This window comes from Microtus oregoni, unplaced genomic scaffold (genome assembly GCF_018167655.1).
Source record: "Microtus oregoni isolate MIOR12 unplaced genomic scaffold, Mior012 000004F_ref0000308, whole genome shotgun sequence".
Taxonomy (NCBI): domain Eukaryota; kingdom Metazoa; phylum Chordata; class Mammalia; order Rodentia; family Cricetidae; genus Microtus; species Microtus oregoni.
The window spans coordinates 58,378,675-58,398,317 of record NW_024543063.1 but is presented as its reverse complement, the minus strand read 5'-3'; the positions used below and the strand labels follow the sequence as shown (position 1 = coordinate 58,398,317).

The following is a 19,643-nucleotide window of genomic DNA, read 5'->3' as shown; positions in this document are numbered from 1 at the left end:
CTGTGTCTTTCAACCTCTGATATTAGTTCCCAATTCACCTTTAGCACTTTAGTAAGTTTTAGCATCATTTTTTTTTTCATGTTGGGTGATATCTCCCAGCTGGAGGTGAAAAGCAAGCCTATATTCACAGCTTCTTTTTCCTGCAACAACATGTTTCTTCTCTTTTTGCTTTCAAGGTAACTGTTTTTATGATTCCTCTTTGTGGGATATCTTTTCATGTTTTCATAAATTCTCTCTCTTTTTCTCCCCCTACCTCTGCCTTCTGTGTGGTACATACTTTTATCTTAAACCCAAAACACATATACTTATTTGATCTTAAAAAAAGAACATTTATTCTCCAAATTGAGGCCAAAAGTATAAAACATCTCCCATCCCTGGCTTCTGTCTATCCCTATGACAAAATTCTTCAGGATCCTTCGAGATCCATCTTTGATTAACAAACACTTTTACTAGAAGAACTCTATCTTGGCTTCTCTGATCTGAGGCTGGCAGCCTTGCATTCACAGCTCACTGTGGTCTGGCCGGGGTTGTTTCTTGGTCCGGCGCTCAGTCCAGAAAGTCGCTTCCTCCCCTTTCAGTCTCTGGGCTTGCTGAGTAGTAGCACCAATCTGCAGGTACCCTTCCTTCAGATCATACTCTGGCCAGTGGGGCAACCCTTCACCATTAGGGTCCCTAGGAACAGAACCGAATAGAATTCGTCAAAACTGCTCTGTGATTCCTTGCATTTTCTTAATGAGATCTATAGTGATCCGTGGATTATCTGTTCCCAATCATTGCGAGAGATGAGGAGAACCAATGCAAGAGCGATGGTTTGGAGTGATTGGATCTGAGTTCACCACTAAACTTTAGAAACTGTCCTTCCTCCTGAGTGTCTGAAGGTCTGATCGTGCCCACCACCCCAGTCCCATTTACACCAGCAGCCTCACCCATTCCGAGCAAAGTTGGCCCAGAATTTCATCACCATCCTGCTGAGACGGATCTCCTCTTCAGAGGCGCCACCTGTGGGAAATAAAAACAGAGAGAGGGGGTTAAAAGCATGTCACTACTAAAAGAATAGCTCTTGATCCCGCCAGCAGCAGAACTCAGGGGTTAGAAAGGTGGAACTGTGGATCTTAGTCCTTACCTAAGGTCTACGAAATCCTGGTTCACCGATGTAGGTCTTCAGACTGAGGTGGATAACTGGTCTAGGGTTTAGCAGCGAATTGCAGCCCATCCAATACGAGCTGTCTTTATTTTCCATGCTCATCTGTTTGTTCTCCCTCACTCAGGGTAGAAAGATCACACCCTGGTTTCCTCTACCCCATAATATTGTTGTTGGCTCATAGGTCTTTTCTTAGTCTTATAAACTTATGAGGGTTGAGAAATACAACAATGCAAATTTCTTAACTGGGAGATTTCCAGAGACACTGATGTGTTATGAGGCGGATTAGGGGCCACATGCGATTTTTGAAAGTAGAAGGTTTAGGAATGTTTTTCTCAAACATTAACCATGTCATAGCCTGATATTGTAATATTAACTATAGTATTAACAAAAATACATGTGTTTTAAGTATCTGCAGAGATTGGTGGTCATACCAATACATGTGAATTTGATACACAGTTAGCACCAAGTCTGACCTCACCTCCAGTCAGTCATGTTTTGATATGTTATTTTGAGTATAAAATCAAGAAGTAGCCTTCTTGTCATCAAGTGGCTTACTATGTATGATAGACAACATCTTTTTCTATTGTCAATCATCAGGAGTGTGAGAGCAGTTATGTTGGGGGCACGTTAATATATCCTCCTTAATGTATGTTAGGTCAGGAGAAAGACTGGTTACATTCATGTGTACCTCACCCCCATTATACTGAATTAAGAAATTAGGATCAAGACTGGAGAAACTTGCTTAAGGCTGCCAAACCAAGACTGGAGCCCAGACCTCTTGATTCTACCTTCATACCAGCTATGAGCCATTACCTCTTAAAATGGGGGCACCCCAAACAGAGTAGACTTCATCTCCATGATCTCCGACTACGTTCTTGGGTCTCATGTGTGATGAGAAGCTTGGGCGGTACTGAAACTCATACATGTAGGTTGGAGCACCAGTATCTGTGAAGAAATGGATTTATAAAAGTTCATATTATTTGACATATACCCAGATAGAATTAAGGCTCTTCATACCTTTGAAGGATGCCTAGTCATAAGCACATGAGAAAATGATCTTCAGGAAAGCTACTTGATTTGCTTATATTTGCAATTTAGTAGAAATAAAAATAGTGTTTGAGTCTCACGTTAATGCAACTATAATGAATGTATACAATAAACCTGGCAAATACACTATTAAGTGTTGATGATAATAGGCTAGCTTGGTGTTTTGTGGGAGTTCTAATAGCAGGAGCAGGTGTGTCTTTGACTCTTTTGTTGCTCTTTGCACCCTTTTCCTCCCATTGGTTTTCTTTGTCCAGCCTCATCATGAGGGCTTCTGTCTTGTCTTATTGTATCTTGTTTTGTCCTGATTGGTTGCTATCTCTTGGAGGCCTACTCTTTTCTGAAGGAAAGTGGACAGGGTGTGGCTCTGGAGGAGAAGGAAGGTGTGGGGGGATCTGAGAGGACGAGAGGGAGAAGAACTGTGATGAGGATGTAATATATGAGAGAAGAATCTATTTTCAATAAAGAAGAGGCAGCGAACAAAAGCAGAAAGGACAGAAAGCCTTCCACCATGGACAACCATCAAGCCACAAGGGAGGGCAGCCAGAAAGGGAGAAACAAATCAAGGACTTGGGTAACATCAGCAGCAAATCCTAAGAAAAAACAATATTGAGTTTTTCCCTGTTAATAATGCCCTCCAACATAAATAGATTTTACTCTCCTAAGAAAGGCAGAGACTTTTTCTCACTTTTAAATAAAGTCTTATATCTTTTGAAGGTGAGGAACAGGAAGAGATATTATATACACATAAAAACTAACAGAGAAAAGAAGTAGCTATGGTTATATGAGATGATAAAGTTCAAGCTAAAACTGTAAAAGTAGAGAAATAAAGGCTTGTATGTTGAATGAATTGGTCAATTTATCAAGAGGGAATAACACTTGTAAATATATATGTATACACCTAATATCGTAACATCTAAATACATAGAATATAGATCAAATGATCTTAGGGCAATAAAGATTGCATACAAGAACAGAATGGGACTTCCCCATTATCTGTCCTTGTGGTCTCTCTGCCTCTTATTTGCTGTGTCTCTTGAGACTCTGAAGAAGCCCCGTCACCTAGCTTCTCTGGGATTGTAGATTGTAGTCTTATTATCCTTTGCTTTACATCTAATACCCACTTATGAGTAAGTACATACCATGGCTTTCTGAGTCTGGGTTACCTCACTCAGAATGATTCTTTCTATTTCCATCCATTTGCCTGCAAATTTCATGTGGTCATTGATTTTTTTTTTGCTGCTGAGTAGTATTCCATTGTGTAAATGTACATTTTCTTTATCCATACTTATTGAAGGGCATCTAGGTTATTTCCAAGTTCTGGCTATTGTGAATTATGCTAGCAGAAAATTCTAAAAGCTATGATATTGGCCTTCCAGGCAAGATGTGCTCGATGGTGCAATAGTGCTTATAGGGCTATTTAGCTCTCTGATTGGACTGGAGACTTGTTCCACAAGAGAGAGAATTCATTTCTGCCACTATTAATCTGGTCAAAACAGCACAGATGAAATCAGGGAACTCTGGGGAGAATTTATTACTGGTTTTTCTCCTCATTTTTTTTCTAAAGAGGATTGTTGTCAAATTGTCTTGCAGATGCTTATATTCATCGAGTAGTGCAATTGTTTGCACCAATGTTCTTCATAAACACTGATGGAAAACTAATCAACAGAATACAAACAAACCAAATCCAACTATTAGACTTGTGGTTCAAACAGAAAAATGGGGTATGGTAAGATATTCCTGGAAAGAATGAACCTACAGATAAAAGCACTGAGATTACCAAGGAACTGAGATATAATAAATAAATAGGATAGTATTACAGAATAAAAATAAGCAAAAAAAAATCAGTAGTATTAATACGCCCCCAAAGAAAGCTCTAAAACATAAACCAGGAGAACAGTTTCATTTGTACTAGCTTCAAAAACCACAATTTCCATAGAAATAAATTGAAATAGTTCCATTTTTCCTATACAACAAAAGCTATAAGAAATCAATGAAATAAATTAGCTACAATTAAATGAAAATATTTCATGTTCATGGCTTAGAAAAATTTTAACTGTCAAAATGCCTGTATTACCCGAAGCATCCTACCAGTTCACTTTAGTACCCAATGAAATAACTCCAATATAATTTCTCATATAGCTAGAAAAAAATAGAACCATTTCAAATCATTTGGAACCAAACGACACACAGAGAGGCACAGACACAGACGACACACAAACATACACGCACATACACACATACACCCACATACACACATACACCTGAATCAAGAAAGAAAGTTATTGGTCAAACAAAACAAAGCACCAATCCACTATCTAACTTCAGACTAAAATAAAGCTCCATAGGAGTTCTCCAGCTGACAGTGCTGTTTTAAAAGGTGAGGATGTTGGGCGGGGGGGGTCACCCCACAGAGACTAGGCTGCTGGGGGTGGATCCTTGGGATTCTCTTTCCTGACCGCTTGCTGCATCTCTCTTCCTCTTTGCTCCTTATGTGCCATAAGGAGACCTAGTTTGCTCCACCATGCTCCCCAGAATGATGCTCAGCCTCACACCAGGGATACAGCAGTGGAGTTGGCTCACGGCACAGTTAAACAATACAAATATGTCTGCCCTCTCTGGCAACGTTCACATCAGGTATTTCGTCACAACGACAACAAACTGAGTAAGAACTCCCATGCTGCATACCCACTACCAAACTCCTCCTGCCCTCTCTGCCCTGAGCAAACCTCCTCACCTAACTAATACTGTCTCATGGCTCCTCTGTCTAGTTATGGAGTTTAGAAACAACTTAAGACTATGACGTTTGCCTCCTATCCCATGTATCAGCAGGTGTGCTCCAGTCTTGCTGGTACCCATGTCAGAGCAAGGAAGCCTGAGTTCTACCTCCAGCACTGCTTACTCTTTGCTCCAAAGCTTACTCTGGTCACTATAAACTACTCTACCCATGTGTGCGACAGGTCAAGCACAAACCCTTTAACTAACAAGTTAAAGGTAAATACCCTCCCTTCCTGTTCTGCTGGGACAATCCTGAGACCTGACATACGATTCTTCCCGAAAGATTCCACAGTTCCAGCTGTCCGCAGTGGACACGACATGACAGTGCTTCATTGATTGCCCTTCATCTCTCTCCTGCGACAGCCCTCACATCCCGGTATCAACTACCAAATTAACCACCTGCATTTACACCTCTTCCTCAGAGCCTGTCATCTGGAAAGCAAAACTGAACAGAAACTTCACTGAATAAGACTTTGCACACTGACCATGAGAAGTTCCCACATCTGTCTATCCTAAGAAGTGTGCAGGTTAGGGACCAAAGCAGGAGAATCTTGTCTCTCTCCCCTTCAACTTCTGGGACTCACCTCTGTGACCACGAGCCGCAATCACTGATGGGATACAAAATGTCACATCTCCAATGAACTCCAAGATTCCGTCTCTAATTTTGTCTGGCTCATTGCTACCTCTTACATACTTCTCAAAGGCAACTGGAATTGCATCCTCATGTATTCCCTGAAATGAACGACACAAGCGATCAGCAGCCTGTCCAACCAATTGAAGTTTCATTGAGTCTGACCTTCCTATGACCTGTGCAAATCCTTCCTGGGTGATGCTGTGAGAGACATTGAATTGATCCTTAATTTGAGCCAATTCCTCAAAACTTCTTAGCCAATGGGCCACAAATCTCTAGATGCTTACCAAATGGGGAGTTAATTTCTGCAGGAATGCGATGGCCATCTTCTTGTCCCATTTTACATCAGTTTGTGGAAATCCCATCATCTGTTACAAAAAGAAGAAAATGTTAAGCCGTTGTGAGTCCTGAACCAGGAAACCCATCCACTGCGAGTTGTTGTGGAGATCCAGAGAACCAGAGAGGAAAAGCACAGGATGGAGGCATCTGTGCCACAGGCCGATTCTCCTGGACTCCCAATCCTCCTCCACTTTCCGCTGGACCTTAGTTAATCAGGTTATGCGACGGTTATGCCAACAGACTCCCACCCAGCCCAAGAACTTTAGAATGCATTGAGAAAAGACAAGAAATAATTGATATAGAGTTCTCAAGCCTGGGCATCTCAGTTGAGCCATGCCAGAGACTGTTCCCTTGCATAAATACACAATAGCAATGGAAACAGCTGCCCAGATACAAGGCAAAGCTTAAATACAGAATTCGTAGGAAGTACAGAGTGGAGGCATGATAGCAGGTGGGTGGAGGAGCATCTGTTGAAGGGGTCTGTTTATGCTCACTCACTGTTGGCAGAAGCCAGCCAAACTCTTGCTTGTTGATTCCCACAATGTAGGGCACAGTGTTGAAATTCTTCTTGGCCAGGATCTCTTCTGGTGCCTTTGGCAGCACCACTCCATCAAGCACAGTTGGTAAAAATGTATTTCTCTGAGGAAGAGAGGAGCATAGTGTCAAAGATCACCTGCATCTCCTCCTGCTCTGCTGGTCTAAGGGGCAGCTGGAACATAGACCCCATGTCTGTGAGCAGTAGCCACAGAAATCGGTGTCCTTAAAAGGTCTGTAAGCCACAAAGACCAAAGTTTGGCATTTGTGAATGACGAGGTTAATGGAAACAGGAAAGTGAAGGGGGGGAAGCATTTTTATTAAATATGCATTGTATATGAAATACTTCATACAGTCATAAGCATATATATATATAATATTTCAATCATACATATTCTCTAGAATTTATTTTCACTATTCCTAGTAGTTAGGTCTATAACGTTTCCCCGAATGCTGGTTTAGTGAATCCTGGGGCTTTGTTGCAATGAAATACTAGATTAGGAACCACTGGTAACAATATTGTCATCATTCTTATATATGGGTTCCAGCTTAAAGACACATTATCTAACATTGTTTTCTCAAAAATAATTAGTATATCTAAGATTTATTTATAATATAATTAAACACCATCTGAGCAGGTTTGCTACTTTCTCAACCCTTGGTAATGAGACACTAACTTTCTTCAGCTGCAGTTTCATAGTTCTGTTGCAGTTTATTAGCGTTATGTGGATGCTAACTATGTGGGAGCCACAAGTGTAGATGCTTTACTATCTTCTCCACAATTTTATCATGTACTTAGGTATCCTATGACCATTTCCCAAAATGATCAAACTAGAAAACAGGCAGATCTCTTCTCCATCATTTAGGTGTACTGTGTTGTTGATCCAACACTGACTTCATGGGCAAGAACATCATATTCCAATGGAAAGTACCATGAGCCAAGAACAGAGATGTTGCCGTTTGGGGCTAAATTCAGGACTGTCCGATTTCTAGCTTGAAGGAATGAATGTCCTAAAGCAAGGTTGGAGAGAAGGGCAGTCACAGAGTGACATACCTACACATCCTATTTCCAGTTAATTTTTGAATGATAATTCAACAGAGGCGCTGTACTTTGGATCTTATGTGTCCCTAAAGACCAATGTGTTGTAGGCTTGGTCTCCAGCCTGTACTACCAGGGAGATGTGGTGGATCCTTTAGGAAGTAGAGTGAAGTAAGGGTTCAGGTAAGGAGAGTGTCCTCTTAAGGTAGATTGCAATGTCCCTCCCAGTCTCTTTCCTGTGTCCCTCTTCCTTTCCTCTAACTCTGTCCCACTTTCTCTTTACGTTTACTCTGATTGCAACTAGACATAACATCGTTTGCTAATTTATTTTATCACGCCTTGCCCCAAGAGGATGGAATTCTTTGAGTAGGACAGACATTGTTCTGCTTCATCCCCCAAACCACTGTCACATGGGCCATGATGCACATACGGCTTAAAGAAACTAATAATTCAAATGTCAACTCTCTAGATGAAGCAATCTCTGAAGAAGGAGAATCCCGTTCAGGTAAGGCTAACAGGACCACTGACCACTGACTCTGTAAGTTGTTGATCTTGTTTGTAATTTCACATGAGCAAAAATACCTGTGGTATCTCCCCAATACTGGCACTAATTTCATGTGACATGTATATATAATCTCATGATTGTATCTCAGTCTTATGGATTCATTTATCTATAGATGATCATGAAGATCACTTCTTATTAAGCTATATAATTTTGATATATATGTATATAAAATATATTAGGATATGCTTTATAACTGGGTCTATTGCCCCACCAGGACTGTAAGACACTTAAAAGTTTGCTTTGTTCCTTAAGCTTAAACTAAAATAGAAAGCAACAATTTCTCCCTAGATTAAGGGGTACCATAGGATCTGATGGAGGGACTGGAGAACTTGGCTGTAATTCAGCACAGTTAATGTCATTAGACCCTGGCTGCTGACGGGAACTGAGAAGATGGGGAGAATACGGACGTCACTACTACAGTTTTCTGGCTACAAGAAAGAGGGTGTGGCACCTTGGCCTGGCATAGCTTGTGATTCTTCTCAGATGCTTGTGCTCTTCACCAATGGCTTCCATGACCTTTAGTTAGACAACTTAGCCGTCTGGCCATGCAGCCTCTTTTAATAGGTCATTTTAGAGTGAGAATTGTAATTGAAAGACACATGGTTGCTGATTGGGAGCACTGAATCAGCAGTCAGAGGAATAGTGCCAACCCTGTCTTTGATTCTCTTGGCTTTGTTAACCCTTTTTTTTTTTTTGTTTCTCTAGGTCTCAACAATACATACACATAAGAGAGAGCTGTGGTTTTGCAAACAAAAATTCTTTCAATCACAGCCTGACACCATTAGACTCCAAACCTTAAAAAGTCCTTACCTCTTTGGTGTCTCCTTGTAAATCGAGTTTAAACAGACTCTGTGGGGACAGCGAAGAGTTTGTGGTTAGGAGTTTTCCTGGAGTAAAAGCTTATCTTCCACCCTGTGCTCCCAGTCTCTTCTCAAGCAGGCTAATGGGGACCTGCATGACATCCTCTCAGTACAGGCATGTGATGGAGCAGGATGAGGGAGGGCAGCAGTAGGAACCACCAAGTGCTAGTTCCCAGAGTCAGAGTTGCTGAAGCTCTGAGACATGCCTGCATCTGTACTGGTACCCTCCTTCAGCCCTCCCCCAGCTCTCCCTCTGAATAATGACAATACAGATTTTCTGTTGAGAAAATGTGGGGACAAGGTGACTTCAGTGGCAGGGTGTTTTGACCTTGATGGAAACCTAAGCTGGATGGATGATGGATGGACAGGATGAGTCCTCTACTCCTTTCCCTTTTGCTATTCTTACTTCACAAGTTCAGTAGGTGAGCTGGATCACCATTCCTCAGAACACGGGGGATAACTCAAAGATGGATACCTGACACTGTTGGTCAAACCGACTTTAAATCTAAACCAGGAGTTTCTATGCATATAGGGTGTAAGTGTCGATTTTTTTAAATTGATTTTAACTGAGCTCTACATTTTTCTGTGCTCCCCTCCGTCCCTCCCCCTCCCCTTCAACACTCTCTCAAGGTCCCCATGCTCCCAATTTACTCAGGAGATCTTGTCTTTTTCTACTTCCCATGTATATTAGATCTATCTAAGTCTCTCTTAGGGTCCTCATTGTTGTCTAGGTTCTCTGGGTGATTTGTGGGCTGGTTTTCTTTGCTTTATAGCTAAAAACCAATTATGAGTGAATACATATGATAATTGTCTTTCTGAGCAGGAATAAAAGAACATACTTAAACATAATAAAGGCAATATATAGCAAGCCAACAGCCAACATCAAACTAAATGGAGAGGAATCTCCCAGTGATCCCACTAAAATTAGGAATAAGACAAGGTTGTCCACTCTCTCATTATCTATTCAATATGGTTCTTGAGGTCCTAGCTAGAGCAATAAGACACCAAAAGGAGACCAAGAGGATACAAATTGGAAAAGAAGAAGTCAAACTCTCACTGTTTGCTGATGATATGATAGTTTACATAAGCGACCCCAAAAATTCTACCAAGGAACTTCTACAACTCATAAACACTTTCAGTAATGTAGCAGGATACAAGATTAACTAAAAAAATCAGTAGCCTTCTTGTAAACAGATGATACATGGGCTGAGAAAGAAATCAGAGAAACACCAACCTTCACAATAACCACAAATAGCATAAAATATCTCGGGGTAACTCTAACCAAACAAGTGGAAGACTTGTATGCCAAGAACATTAAATCTCTGAAGAAAGAAATTGAAGAAGACACCAGAAAGTGGAAAGATCTCTCATGCTCTTGGGTAGGTAGAATTAACATAGTTAAAATGGCAATCTTACCAAAAGCAATCTACAGATTCAATGCAATGTCCGACAAAATTCTTCACAGACAGAAAAAGAATGGTACTCAATTTCATATGGAAGAGAAAAAAACCCCAGTATAGCCAAAACAATCCTGTGCAATAAAAGAACTTCTGGAGGCATCACAATCCCTGACTTCAAACTGTACTACAAAGCTACAGTGCTGAAAACAGCCTGGTATTGGCATAAAAACAGACAGGAGGACCAATGGAACCGAATTGAAGACCCAGATATTAATCCACACACCTTTGAGCATTTGATTTTTGACAAAGAAGCAAAATAAAATAAAATAAAATGGGAAAAAGAAAGCATATTAACAAATAGTACTGGCATAACTGGATATCAACATGTAGAAGAATGAAAATAGACCCATATCTATCACCATGCAGAAAATTCAAGTTTAAATGGATCAAAGACCTCAACATAAAGCCAGCCACACTGAACATTGTGATCTTAATATGATTTTTTCTTATGAAAATATTTTGTTTTCAGAAAATATGTAACTTACAGCTGCAAAGTAATCTTTTCTTGCATAGAAATCTTTGTATTTGGAGTTATAAAAGGGATTAGAAAAAAATAAGAGACATAGGAAAAGGAAAGATGTAGAGGAAAATATCAAAAATAAAATAAAAGGATGAGCTCAGGAAAAATGTAGAAAGGGAAACAACTGGAAAGGAAAAGAAAAGGGGAAACAATCAGGTAAAAAAGCAGAACAGAAGAGGAACAGAGTCGGAAGAACAGTGACAAAGAGAAATTAAAATAAAGAATTAAGCTTTGGCTTTGAGATAAAGCCCCCGTGTGTGTCTGTGCATCTGTCCCAGTAGTATGCCTATCCACATCTCCCCTTCAGTTTCTCTGACTTGCTGACAGCCTGCTGGGGGCTGTACCCCTACGTGGCTGCTGACAATAATAAATAATAATAATAATATTGATAATGGTGATACCTCACAAATATCATTCTCTCTGAGGAATATCAACTTGCTGGCTGTGAGTGTTCTTCCACTCTCTGTTCCCACAACACAGATCCAAATAAACACATGGCTGTATTTCTCCTTAGATTATTCTTGCAAGCAAAGAAAATGCTCAATTTATGTTCATATGACCTACTCTGACTCTAATCTTCCTAGTTGTCCTGGAAGGCTAGCTGTGTAAAGAAATAGAAAGATGGAATGGTTCAATATATTCACTATTTATTCAGATGGAAACATGGAGAAAACTGTAAAACTAGCAGAGAAGAGATGGACAGATAATTGCTCTGGGAGGACTAGATAAAAATGTGGATACATGTTGGTTGGATGACTGATGGATAGTGAACAGATTGCAATAGATACATAAACAGTTAGATGTAGGTTGATTATAGATTGAATTATTTAAATGAATTGAATAGTGTATGTATGTATAAATGGATGGATGATGAATGAACAGACAGAGGCTTGATTATACATAGAACATAACTTTTGAAATTTGAAAAATTGGGAGAGTGCTATTCTCCTTTGGATAGAATTTTTAAATATTTATCACCATCAGTATTAGTTTTATTTTCTGCAAAAATTCTGCAAGCCTTTTCTTTGATATAGGGATTATTATTTCCCTTTTATTGTTTTTATTGAGCTATATATTCTTCCCTGCTCCCCTCCCTTCCCCACTTCCCCTTCTACCCTCTCTCATGATCCTCATACTCCCAATTTACTCAGGAGATCTTGTCTTTTTTTGCTTCCCATATAGATTAGATCCATATATGTCTTTCTTAGGGTCCTCTTTGTTTTTAGGTTCTCTGGGGTCATGAACTGTAGGCTGTTTTTTTTTCTTTGCTTTATGTCTAAAAACCACTTATGAGAGAGTACATATGCTATTTCAAGATGTCATTTTTTTCTCTGATGTAGTACTCCATTGCGGTCAAGGGGCATTTAGGTTGTTTCCAGGTTCTGATTATGACAAATAATGCTTCCATGAACATAGTTGAGATGAACTATGAACATGATTGAGAATCTTTTGGGAATATACCCAAAAGTGTTATTGCTACTTCTTGAGGTAGTTGTTTCCTAATTTTCTGAAAAATCACCATACTGATATCCAAAGTGGCTGTATCAGGTCTCACTCCAATGAGCAATGCAGGAGTGTTCCCTTTACCCTACATCCTCTCCAGTATAAGCTGTCATCAATGTTTTTGATCTTGGCCATTCTTACATATGTAAGATGGAATCTCAGAGTCGCTTTGATTTGCATTTTTCTGATGGCTAAGGATTTTGAGCATTTCTTAAGTGTCTTTCAGACATTTTAGGTTCATTTGTTGAGAGGTCTGCTTATGTCTGTACTCAATTTTTTATTGGATTATTTGTTTTTTGATGATCAATTTCTTGAATTCTTTGTATATTTTGAAGATCAGCCCCCTGTCTTATTGACTGGGTCCTTTGCTTTACAGAAGTGTCTCAGTTTCAGGAGGTCCCATTTATTGTTTTTCTCAGTGTCTGTGGTACTAGGGTTATATTTAGGAAGTGGTCTCCTATGCCAATGTGTTCAAGTGTGCTTCCCACTTTCTCTTCTATGAGGTTCAGTGTGGTTGATTTTATGTTGAGATCTTTGATCCATTTAAACTTAAGTTTTGTGTTCAGTACTGTAGCTCTGTAGAGTTTGAAGTCAGGGATTGTGATGCCTCCAGAAGTTCCCTTATTGTGCAGGATTATTTGACTATCCTGGGTTCTTTGATTTTTCCATATGAAGTTGAGTATTGATCATTTGAAGTCTGTGTAGAGTTTTGCTGGGATTTTGATGGGCATTGCATTGAATCTGTAGATTGCTTTTGGTAAGACTGCCCTTTTTACCTCGTTAATTCTACCTACCCACGAGCATGCTTTCCATTTTCTGGTGTCTTCTTCAATTTCTTTCTTCAAAGACTTAAAGTTCTTGTCATACAGGTCTTCCATTTGTTTGGTTAGACATTTTATGTTATTTCTGGCTATTGAGAGGGTGATGTTTCTCTGATTTCTTTCTCATCTTCTTTCTCATCTGTATATAGGAGTGCTACTGATTTTTGTGTTAATATTGTATCTTGCCAATTTACTGAAAACGTTTATGAGTTGTAGAATTTCCTTGGAAGAGTTTTTTGGGGTCATTCATGTAAGCTATAATATCATAAGTAAATAGTGAGAGTTTGACTTTTTCTTTTCTGATTTGTATCCCTCTTGATCTCCTTTTGTTGTCTTATTGTTGTAGCTAGAACCTTAAGTACTATATTGAACAGATAAGGAGAGAGTGGACAACCTTGTCTTGTTCTTAATTTCAGTGGGATCACTTTGAATTTCTCTCCATTTAGTTTGATGCTGGCTGTTGGTTTGTTGTATATTGCCTTTATTATGTTTAGGCATGTTCCTTGTATCCCTTTTCTCTCTAAGACTTTTATCATGAAGGGATGTTGTATTTTGTTGAAAGCTTTTTCAGTATCTAATGAGAAGATCATATGTTTTTTTCCAGTTTGTTTATATGGTTGATTACATTGACAGATTTTCATATGTTGAATTATCCATCCCTGCATCTTTGGAATGAAGCCTACTTGGCCATGGTATATAATTTTTTAATGTGTTCTTGGGGTGAGTTTGCCAATATTTTATTGAGTATTTTTGCATCAATGTTCATAAGGGAGATTGGTCTGTAATTATCTTTCTTAGTAATGTCTTTATGTGGTTTGAGTATCAGGGTAATTGTAGCCTTGTAAAAAGAGTTTGGCAATGTTCTTTCTATTTTTATTGTGTGAAAAAATTTGAGGAGTATTGGTATTAGTTCTTCTTTGAAAATCTTGTAGAAGTCTGTGCTGAAACCATCTGGTCTTGGGCTTTCTTTGGTTGGGAGACTTTTGGTCACTGTTTCTATTTCTTTATCGGTTATAGGTCTATTTAATTTACTTATCTGGTCTTAATCTTCCAAGATAAACAGTGATATTTTCTGAAAACTTTTGCTTAATAACCCCATTCTCAAAATTCAAGATAACTTTTGGAAATATGGGATGTTTAATTTATCAAAACACAACTGAAAACAATGGCAAAATATTAAATTTAGAAAGAACTGGGAGAACATTTAAAAATTTTTTGCCTGATTGTTACTGGATTATCTTATCTAAAATATTCTAATAATAAAAAGAGTACTTTGAATTGCTTTGGTGGCTGATCCCAAGTAGTAACTCTCAAGGCATGAAAAACTATGCCAAGTAGTTTGGGGATAAAGAACAGCTGAATAAATGAATCCTAGAACCAAGCACCTGGAATTCAGACCCTTGGCAAACACACCCACCATTTTCTGCATGACCTCCAAGAGCTCGTCCTCCGTCTTCTGGCGCAGGCAGTGAACAAGGACAGCAGATGTGGTGGTTTTGCACCCAGACATGAGAGCAACTTTCTGTAAGAGATATCAGGCCATTGCAGAGGTCAAGAGCAACATCAGTATCCAGCATTAGTATAGAGAGTGGGTTCTATCCTAAGCCCCACTTCTAAAGACAGACAAGTGATCATGAAAAACTCTAGAGCAGCAGACTTGGGCTCTAAAGCCAAAAATTTGTTGCCCCTGTCGTTTTTTGTAATGGTTGGCATGAATGCATCTGAGTCTGTTACCTTGACTTTTAAAATAGTCACAGTGTTGGAGAAGTGTATTTATCTTCAGAGAAGCCAGGTGCAGTGGAAAGAAGGCAAGGAATCTATGATTCCACTGTCTATTTCCCATCGACTTCCTCCATTTACTGGCCGTTTGGCCTCTAGTTTCCAGTGCCTGCTACATCAGGAGAGCTTGTGTATGTGGCATGCTGCAGAAGGCCACCCTGTCTTCCCACACAACCCATGCAGAATTGCAGGGCATCTGAATAACATGAACCACAGGGAGAAGCTTCAGAACCTGCTGAATGTGGTTTAGACGGAGCCCTAGAAGTGATCTCTGTCTAGCCATTCTTATTTCAGAAATCACTTGAGCACATAGCTCAATCCCACAGCCAGAAAGACCCCTGAGGACTCCAGGAAAGAGTGTGGCGATTTTCTGGGACCTACCTCAGTGATTGTCCTGACATCTGTGGTAAACAAACCGGGAGTGATAACCACACCACTCTCAGAAATGGCCCTGTGGAAGAGGTTCTTGGCCAAGGGAGACAACACCTGCCATGGAGAGAAGAGGAGAGTTTACACTCAGAGGAGGGGTGGACTGACTCATATGCCCTCTGAATGCTCCCCTTCCCTGGTCACTCTTGAAGACTCTGGCACTCGGTAGGCATGACAGCCACCAATCTGTCTATTCCATCTCTGAGACTGTTCTCAGGCCTGAGATTCCACAAAAGAAACTCAGTGGAGTAGAACCAGGATGTGGAGTAAGGACCAGCAGAGGAAGTGTGTGGCTAGTGCCTACGGCAATACGAGAGCTCGTGAAAGGCACTGCGCCAGTTCCTAGCCACGGTTCTGTTTGAGAAGGTTTTTCATTCTGAACTCATGCAGAAAAGTACCATGTAAGGGTAAAAGAAGGACTGAGGATGCACGTCGGCAGGAGAACTACCTATGGGCCGAGCTAAGATGAACGATGGAAGGAAAAGAGGGAAGTACACAGACACATACTTAATAGTCTCTTGTTTATAATGGAAACAAAAGTAAACACTTCAAGGCCCTAGCATTAGTCAATTCATGACTTAACCATGGAACTTTGTGCGATTGTGAATGATAATGCTATATATGTGTTTAGTGTTTGGGGAGATATATTTATGCCATATTGCATTTTAAAGGATAGTTTCATTGTAAAAACAGCATAAGACTGTAAGAGTCAGAAGATGCATGGAATCATGATAAATAAATGATAGATAAGTAGATAGGCAGATAGAGAGAAAAGGGACATGACATTGAGGAAACAACAAGAGATAGACGTGAAAAGATACCTTTTGTGACCATATAAGGTTCACAGGGCTATGGATGACATTCCTCCCCCGCTTAATATTCATTTGCCATTTTTCTTTTGTTCAATGTGTGTGTGTGTGTGTGTGTGTGTGTGTGTGTGTGCGTGTAAAATGAAATGCAGTAACTATGCTGATATTCTGCTCAACTCTGAGAGTTTCATATAGCTTCCAGAACTTTCTATACCTTCTCCTTAACTTCTATTTTCCATATAAGCGATTTTTATTTAATTTTACAAATCATTTTGGCTGTTTCCCACATTCTTGCCTCTCTCCCTTTTACACATCCTTCCTCTCACTGACTGTCCGCAACAGAACTCACCTTCTCAGCCCCAGATTCTCCTACTGCCCTAGTAGTCATGGACAAACTGTGAGGCCATTTCAGAGAGGATCCTGCCTGTTGTACACACTGAAGACCCCTGACATGCACATCTACCTCGGATCCAAACAACTGCTTTTTCTTATCTGCAGTTTATAATCAACCTGATTTCCCAGCAGAAGCAAGACAAGCTCCAGCCATGACTAAGGAGCCATTGGCTGTTGATAGTAGCTAAGAGAAGGGGAGTCAGTGTTCTGCAATAGTGTGGCCCCGGTGGGTAGATCACTCTCCAGTGAAGGCCACACACCCACGAGTATATGGACAACATCAATTATATTTGATGAATTTAAAACCAAAAGAGGCACAAAGGTATATGGGGAGGGAGGAGCAGGTGGATATGGCAGAAAATGGGATAAGAGTGAACAGCATCAAAATACATTGCAAGAAATTCTCAAATAACTAATAACAGAAACATGACAAGGCCAAAGCCTTCTTGCAAAATGAGACTCAACCTGTTTTTTAAATAAACATGCTTTAAATACTTGAAAAGGTGCTTGATAAAGGGGAAAAGAACTCAACGAAGTGAAGAGGCTGCGGCTGTCACTGATCTGAGCTAGAACTGGAGATACCTATGGCTCTGGGACACCAAGTTAAATTCTGAGCTTCCTGGGAACTAAATACTGTTAGTTTGGTTGTCAGCCACTGACCATCAATATTGTGTCATGATCCCAGGGGTCCAGAGAGATGTACCCAAATAGGTCCTTGGGCAGCTGAGGAGAGAGAGCCTGAAATGGCCCGATCCTATAGCCACACTAATGAATATTTTGCATATCACCATGGAACCTTCATCTGGCGATGGATGGAGATAGAGACAGAGACCAACATTGGAGCAATGGACTGAGCTCCCAAGGTCCAAATGAAGAACAGAAGGAGGGAGAAAATGAGCAAGAAAGTCAAGACCGCAAGGGGGGCACCCACCCACTGAGATGGTGGGGCTGATCTATTGGGAGTTCACCAAGGCCAGCTGGACTGGGACTGAAAATGCGTTGAATAAAACCGGACTCTCTGAATATGGTGGACAATGAGGGCTGCTGAGAAGCTAAGGACAATGGCACTGAGTTTTGATCCTACTGCATGTACTGGCTTTGTGGGAGCATAGCCTGTTTGGATGCTCACCTTCCTAGTCCTGGATGGAGTGGGGAGGACCTTGAACTGCCCACAGGGCAGGGAACCCTGACTGCTCTTTGGACTGGAAAGGGAGGGGGAAGGGAGTGGGGTGTGGGGAGTGGGGGGAGGGGGAGGGGGAGGGAAAAGGGAGGCGGGGAGGAGGCAGAAATTTATATATATATATATATATATAAATTAAATAAATATCCGTAGTTATTCATAAAAAATATTGTGTCGTGGGTAAAATGGACACTGAGTACAGGTTTTGGGTTTTGAAAGCAAACAGCTGACCTTTAAGAGGTTCCATTAGCAGTCACATCAGCAAGCCTGTACACAAGGCCTGGTGCTGGGGACACTTACAAGAACAGAGACACTGAAACCTCCTGCTGACTCTCCAAAGATGGTCACAGAGTCTGGGTCCCCTCCAAAGTTGGCAATGTTGTCTTGAACCCAGCGCAGTGCAGAAACCTGGTCCAAATGACCCCAGTTCCCCCGGCTGTGTTCATCCCCTGTGCTGCAAGAGACAGAGAAAGTACATATTGCGTGGCAGGGATCTTAGGACCACAGATGTATTGGGGAGTCTTTTGCAGTTTTTCAGAATCCTGATGAACTTGGCACCCCTGACAGGAATCTTCCCCTGTGCAAGGCTCTCATTCACTATTCCAACAACTAACTTTGTACTAAGGGTTCAATATGCATCTAAATCTGGAGTGAGTGCTACGGCACATCTCAAAACAAAACAAAAAAATACGGCAACACTCAGCTCACAGGACAGAGCATAAATTAACAGATAAAATGACAATATAATGTCAGCAATGGGGAAAAGAAAATCAGGTAAAGAAAGAAACAAAGGTAGGTCTGGGATATGCTTTAGACTCACAACCAGAGACGCTCTCTTTGAGGTGGTGGCATTTGATAGAGACCTAAGTAAAATGAGCACCAGGGCTTTGTAAATACCCAAAGAAGAGTTTCAATTAAGATGAGCTGCAGGTGTGAAGGCCTTGGGGCTGTGGGAACAAAAATATGCATGCAGCTTCCGTGAGACGCAAGCAGAGCCACTGTTGTGAGCCTTGGCAAGGCTTCTATGCCTTTAGAATCCATGGCAGTATTACGCAAAGGCATGGCATGGCCCAGTCGCTCCCCAAGTGTTCTGGCCACAATATGCAGCAGCCTCCATGTAAAGTTGCAAGTTTGTTTAAAATATTGGTTCTAACATTAATGCATCCCTCAGAAACAGGGCTTTGAAAGGGGTGGAAAACGTGGATTCAGAGCCGCAGGATTCTGAGCATATTTTAAAGATAGAGTCACGAGGATCTCTTGTCTGAATGGAAAAAGGTTGTGAGCCAAAAGAGGAGAATCTGGGATGTATGCAAGGCCTGTGTTGTGAGCAAATGGGTGCTTGGAGCAGTCGGCAGCTGTGTAGGGTCCTGAGGGAAACGGATGAGGACCTTTGTTGAAGGAATGCTCGGTGGGTGCCAAGGGCCAATGTGGGGAGCCACGTACTCCATTACAGAATAACGCCTGCATCCGGTAGCGCCAAACCGATAAACTGCCTCTCCCGTGGTGTCATAAGGGCTGACGAGCTGCAGCCAGTCAGGGAATGACACGTCCTAGGCGAGGACCATTAACCTATTTAAGGGCTGGGTTTTCTTCCCCTGGGGTCTCCGCTCTGTAAGCTTATGCTCTCCCTCTCAAGATGCATTAAAGCTTTTCTGCAGAAGGATCCTGAGTGTGCCGCGTCGTTCTTGCTGGCGAGACGGTAGCGCGGGACAGGCCAAGTTTCTCCCTGTTAAGCGGGAGAACCCTATGCATGAATACAGAAGACCAGGAGGCAGGTAAAAGGACTGTGTAGGATTTAAAGGTGGGATTGGGGAT

The 19,643-nt window shown here is 41.0% G+C and overlaps 1 protein-coding gene across 1 annotated transcript in view; it reads right to left on the bottom strand.

The window, feature by feature from the left end:
- Window positions 1-308: 308 nt before the first annotated feature.
- Window positions 309-19,643, bottom strand: part of LOC121446907 (carboxylesterase 1F-like) — a 30,679-nt gene continuing 11,344 nt past the window's right edge. The window contains exons 5-14 of the mRNA XM_041649805.1: window positions 18,129-18,282; window positions 15,399-15,503; window positions 14,656-14,760; window positions 8,885-8,923; window positions 6,435-6,575; window positions 5,885-5,965; window positions 5,551-5,698; window positions 1,958-2,089; window positions 927-999; window positions 309-672 (exon numbers count right to left, since the gene is read on the bottom strand). Coding sequence (XP_041505739.1) covers window positions 501-672; window positions 927-999; window positions 1,958-2,089; window positions 5,551-5,698; window positions 5,885-5,965; window positions 6,435-6,575; window positions 8,885-8,923; window positions 14,656-14,760; window positions 15,399-15,503; window positions 18,129-18,282 — 1,150 coding nt within the window. The 3' untranslated portion in view covers window positions 309-500. The remainder of the gene's footprint in view (window positions 673-926; window positions 1,000-1,957; window positions 2,090-5,550; window positions 5,699-5,884; window positions 5,966-6,434; window positions 6,576-8,884; window positions 8,924-14,655; window positions 14,761-15,398; window positions 15,504-18,128; window positions 18,283-19,643) is intronic.